The sequence below is a fragment of the Cornus florida genome, unplaced genomic scaffold (assembly GCF_030987335.1).
Source record: "Cornus florida cultivar Cherokee Brave unplaced genomic scaffold, ASM3098733v1 CherokeeBrave_3.0.0_Hap2_Chr03, whole genome shotgun sequence".
Classification (NCBI taxonomy): domain Eukaryota; kingdom Viridiplantae; phylum Streptophyta; class Magnoliopsida; order Cornales; family Cornaceae; genus Cornus; species Cornus florida.
The window spans coordinates 34,728,566-34,732,065 of record NW_026775573.1 but is presented as its reverse complement, the minus strand read 5'-3'; the positions used below and the strand labels follow the sequence as shown (position 1 = coordinate 34,732,065).

The following is a 3,500-nucleotide window of genomic DNA, read 5'->3' as shown; positions in this document are numbered from 1 at the left end:
TTTATTGAAAATGCTAATTGGTAAAATACAATGGACACTATATTATCATTAAAAAATAAAAAAGGGACACATTTACGGGAAAAAAAAATAAAAAAGAAAAGAAAAGAGTTAGGTCAGACATTAGATTTTATTGAAAAACTATGGATTGAATCAAATGGAAAAAATAAATTAACGTAGAGAAATTTAAAAAATTGCTATGCTTCCGTCTTGTGTAGTAACTTTATTTTAAACGGATTGGACCATGGGCTTAAGAATATTGTCCAAGTTTGTACCAAATGAACCAACAGAGCAGGTGATGCCTTTGTCTTGGACTCTCCTTTATTTGATGTTTGGGGCTTGCCCATATACCCTGAGCCCATAGCCCACTTAGCAACCGACTTAGCAACCTGATAAATCCCTAGACAAACAAGGAAGGAGTGGAGAACAAGGAGACGAAGGAAACCATGGAGCGCAGAAAGGTGAAAATCAAGAAGCCGGTTTCTTTCTCCAAGCGCAGGGAAGGACTGTTCAAGAAGGCTGCTGAGCTAAGTGCTTTGTGTGGTGCGGATGTTGCGGTGGTCGTCAAATCCCCCTCTGGCGAGAGGATTCATGGCTTCGGAAACCCGTCCGTAGACGTCGTCTTCAACCGTTTTCTCTCCCAAAACCCTAGTAGTGATCGGGAGGAAGTCCTCTGTGCGGGCAAGAAAGATGAAGAAAAAGTGACGGAAGATTCGGATAGGGTTTGGTGGGACATGGATATTGATCAACTAGGGTTGAATCAGCTTGAAGAGTACAGAATTGCATTGGAAGTGTTGAGGAAGAATGTCCTGGCTCGGGCTGATGAGATGGCCATGACGGAGGCGGCGAGGGCTTCTTCATCCGATGAGGTGGCGATGGCGGCGGCGAGGGCTTCTTCATCCGATGAGATGGCCATGGCGGCGGCGGCGAGGGCGAGGGCTTCTTCGTCCGATGAGGTGGCCATGGCGGCGAGGGCTTCTTCATCCGATGGGATGGCCATGGCGGCGGCAAGTGCTTGTTTCTCCGATGAGGTGGCCGCGGCGGCGGCGAGTGCTTGTTCCTACGATGAGGTTGCGGAGGCGGCCATGGCAGCACTAGTGCTTGTTAATCGGGATGAGAGGGCCATGGCAGCGGACAGTGGTTGTTCATTTGTTGATCTTTGATTTTCATTTTGCCCATGAATGTCTTGAATACCAAAATTAAACTGTTTTGAGATTTGCAGACTACTGTATAAATTGATTTTGATATGGATAATTCCCTGTTCTTCTCTCTTCTCACAATCGGTCTTTTGGCAAAGAAAATTATGCATGAATGACTCTCCACTCCACTGTTGCGGAACTGATTGAGAATTGAATTTTTCTACATTGGGAATTTAATTTTGATTTGGTGTGTGGAATGGCTGAGAAACTGTTGCACATCTACTCTTTTCATGCCCTATTGCTCAAATGGTTTGGAGAATTTGTGGTCCGAGATTGAATCCTCGAAATAATGTGCTTTGTGTTCTGAAGTTCCCTTCTTCAATGTCGCGGCAAAGTCTTTGGTCTAATTGTTTATACGGAGGCAGCGGCATGATTCAAGTCTTCTAACTTAGTAATGCCATACAAAAGAGGCATGGGAACCAATACTGACATTTGTAAGGACCCTCTCACCAAATGAGAGAGAGTTTCACGTCGGAGAGAAACTTAGTCTTCATGCTGAATCAGCCTGGGACTTCACTACCAGGGAGATATGTGCTAAATATACCCAGTTCATACAGTCCCTACATCATTAAAATCATAATTTTTTACTCTTACCGATATGAGAGAGAGACAGAGAGAGAGAGAGAGAGCTCACATGCGCCGTGTTATTCAACAAAGACACTTCAATATTTCTCAGGAATTCCAAGTTGGACAAGCCCAAATTGCCGATCATTACTTCATCAAAGTTTCCAATTGCTTCTAACTTGAACATTCTCTGAACCTCAGTTACTTTCTCACAATTACCTGTAAATAATAAAAGTGAATTCAACAGGTTTGGTAGATTTGTTATCATTTCCAATGACCTGCACTCGAGTAATTCCAACGACCTTAAACTCATTGGAAGCTCTGGCAGTAACTGGAGTTTTGGATAGTACTTTGAATCGAGTCTGTGGAGCATAGTTAGACACTTGATGCTCTCTGGTATGCTACAGATTAGATTTCTACTTAGATCCAAGTTCTGCAACGGGGATAGGCTGCCAAGATCCTTTGGAATAGCATCATCTGATAGGTTGAAACCAGAAAGATTCAAGATTGATAATGAGCGTGGTAAAGCACACATTGAAAAGCTGATCGATTCTGGACTTAGGGCCTGTTTGGATTGGCTTTTGAAATGCTGCTTTTAGCTTTTTGGAGTTAAAAGCTGTTTTGAGAAGTGTTTGGCTAATTTTTTAAAAAAGCTTTTGAGTCTTAGAAGAGTGTTTTGGAGAAGCTGGGTACCCCCAGCTTTTCCTAAACGCTCTTTTATTCTTGGACCCAAAAGCCAATCCCAACCATGGTGTAGAAACCGCACCCATCTAGTATCGTAATTGTGAATTCTTTATCCTTTCTAACAAAGAAACAAGCAATGTCGAGGAATAAATTTCTGTCATGGTCATCTTGTAAAGAATCAAAGCTTATTTTTAGTTTCTTTAGGATCTGACTGTTAGGAATAGGTTCCAATTTCTTTAATGCGCTTTCCCACACATCTACATGTCTGCTAGAAAGAGAAGAACCCAACACTTGAAGAGCTAAAGGAAGCCTCCGCAGTAGTGTACGACCCCTTTTGAGTGCTCCAAGTAAATGTCAATGGGATGGTCTTGGCCAAAGGCATGCCAACAAAAGAGCTGAAACAATTCATCATCATTTAGTTCCTTAACTTTGTGCATCTTATACCGTTCATGTTCCTTCAACAAATGCTCATCTAGTTGTTATGATGATTTTACTTCCTGGATAAAACCAATCTCGCATAATGAGTACTACATTTAATTGGTCTGGTTGATCCACATCATCAAGAACAACTAAAACTCTTTTACAACAAATAGCATCTCTAATCTTAATGATTCCTTCGTCAACACTGCTAATTTTTTCTTTTCTCCCCCTTTGAATATATGAAAGAAGTTGTTTTTGTAAACTAACCAAACCATTTGGTTGTTCTGATATTTCTCTAATATTTGCGAGGAAGCTGCTACCTTCAAATCTGTCAAAGTTTAGGTTATAGACAGTCTTGGCGATGGTTGTCTTCCTAATTCCACATATTTTCACTATGCCAACATTCGTTGATCCGTCTTGTATCCACAGATTGTCAATATGCCAACATCCGTTGATCCATCTTGTATCTGCCTTCCACCTCTTTATCTTGTCCAACCTTGCCTCTTTTATTTCTTTTGTCTCTGCCTTATATCGTTCTTCGTGTATAGCAAATGCTTCAGCAAGACTCCTTGTCTGCTTTTTACATGGGATGGATCCACATGATAGAAGACGGGCAGAATCGTATGACCAACAGTC

At 41.6% G+C, this 3,500-nt stretch overlaps 2 protein-coding genes and 1 pseudogene across 3 annotated transcripts; 1 reads left to right on the top strand and 2 right to left on the bottom strand.

Annotated features, from left to right (window-relative positions):
* Nucleotides 1-399: 399 nt before the first annotated feature.
* On the top strand, nt 400-1,277 carry LOC132300244 (agamous-like MADS-box protein AGL62). 2 transcript variants are annotated; one of them, XM_059797254.1, is made up of 2 exons: nt 400-866; nt 906-1,277. In XM_059797254.1, exons 1-2 carry the CDS (start codon nt 444-446, stop codon nt 1,158-1,160), a joined length of 678 nt encoding a protein of 225 aa, XP_059653237.1. In that variant the 5' UTR covers nt 400-443; the 3' UTR covers nt 1,161-1,277. The 2 variants fall into 2 exon arrangements, with proteins under 2 accessions (XP_059653237.1, XP_059653235.1); XM_059797252.1 differs by having other exon boundaries at nt 401-1,277.
* Nucleotides 1,278-1,626: 349 nt separating this feature from the next.
* LOC132300245 (uncharacterized) lies at nt 1,627-2,295 on the bottom strand. Its single transcript, XM_059797255.1, has 2 exons — nt 1,831-2,295; nt 1,627-1,756 (listed from the first exon to the last, which is right to left on the bottom strand). The coding sequence occupies exons 1-2, from the start codon at nt 2,293-2,295 to the stop codon at nt 1,697-1,699; spliced, it is 525 nt and encodes a 174-aa protein (XP_059653238.1). The 3' UTR covers nt 1,627-1,696.
* A 171-nt stretch (nt 2,296-2,466) lies between these two features.
* LOC132300246 (disease resistance protein RPV1-like) lies at nt 2,467-3,500 on the bottom strand (annotated as a pseudogene).

Coding starts and splice junctions, on each gene's coding strand:
- LOC132300245 (XM_059797255.1), bottom strand. CDS start 2,295: ATGTGTGCTTTACCACGCTCATTATCAATCTTGAATCTTTCTGGTTTC. Junction 1,757..1,830: donor TGTTGAATAACACGGCGCAT/GTGAGCTCTCTC, acceptor TTAATGATGTAG/GGACTGTATGAACTGGGTAT.
- LOC132300244 (XM_059797252.1), top strand. CDS start 444: ATGGAGCGCAGAAAGGTGAAAATCAAGAAGCCGGTTTCTTTCTCCAAG.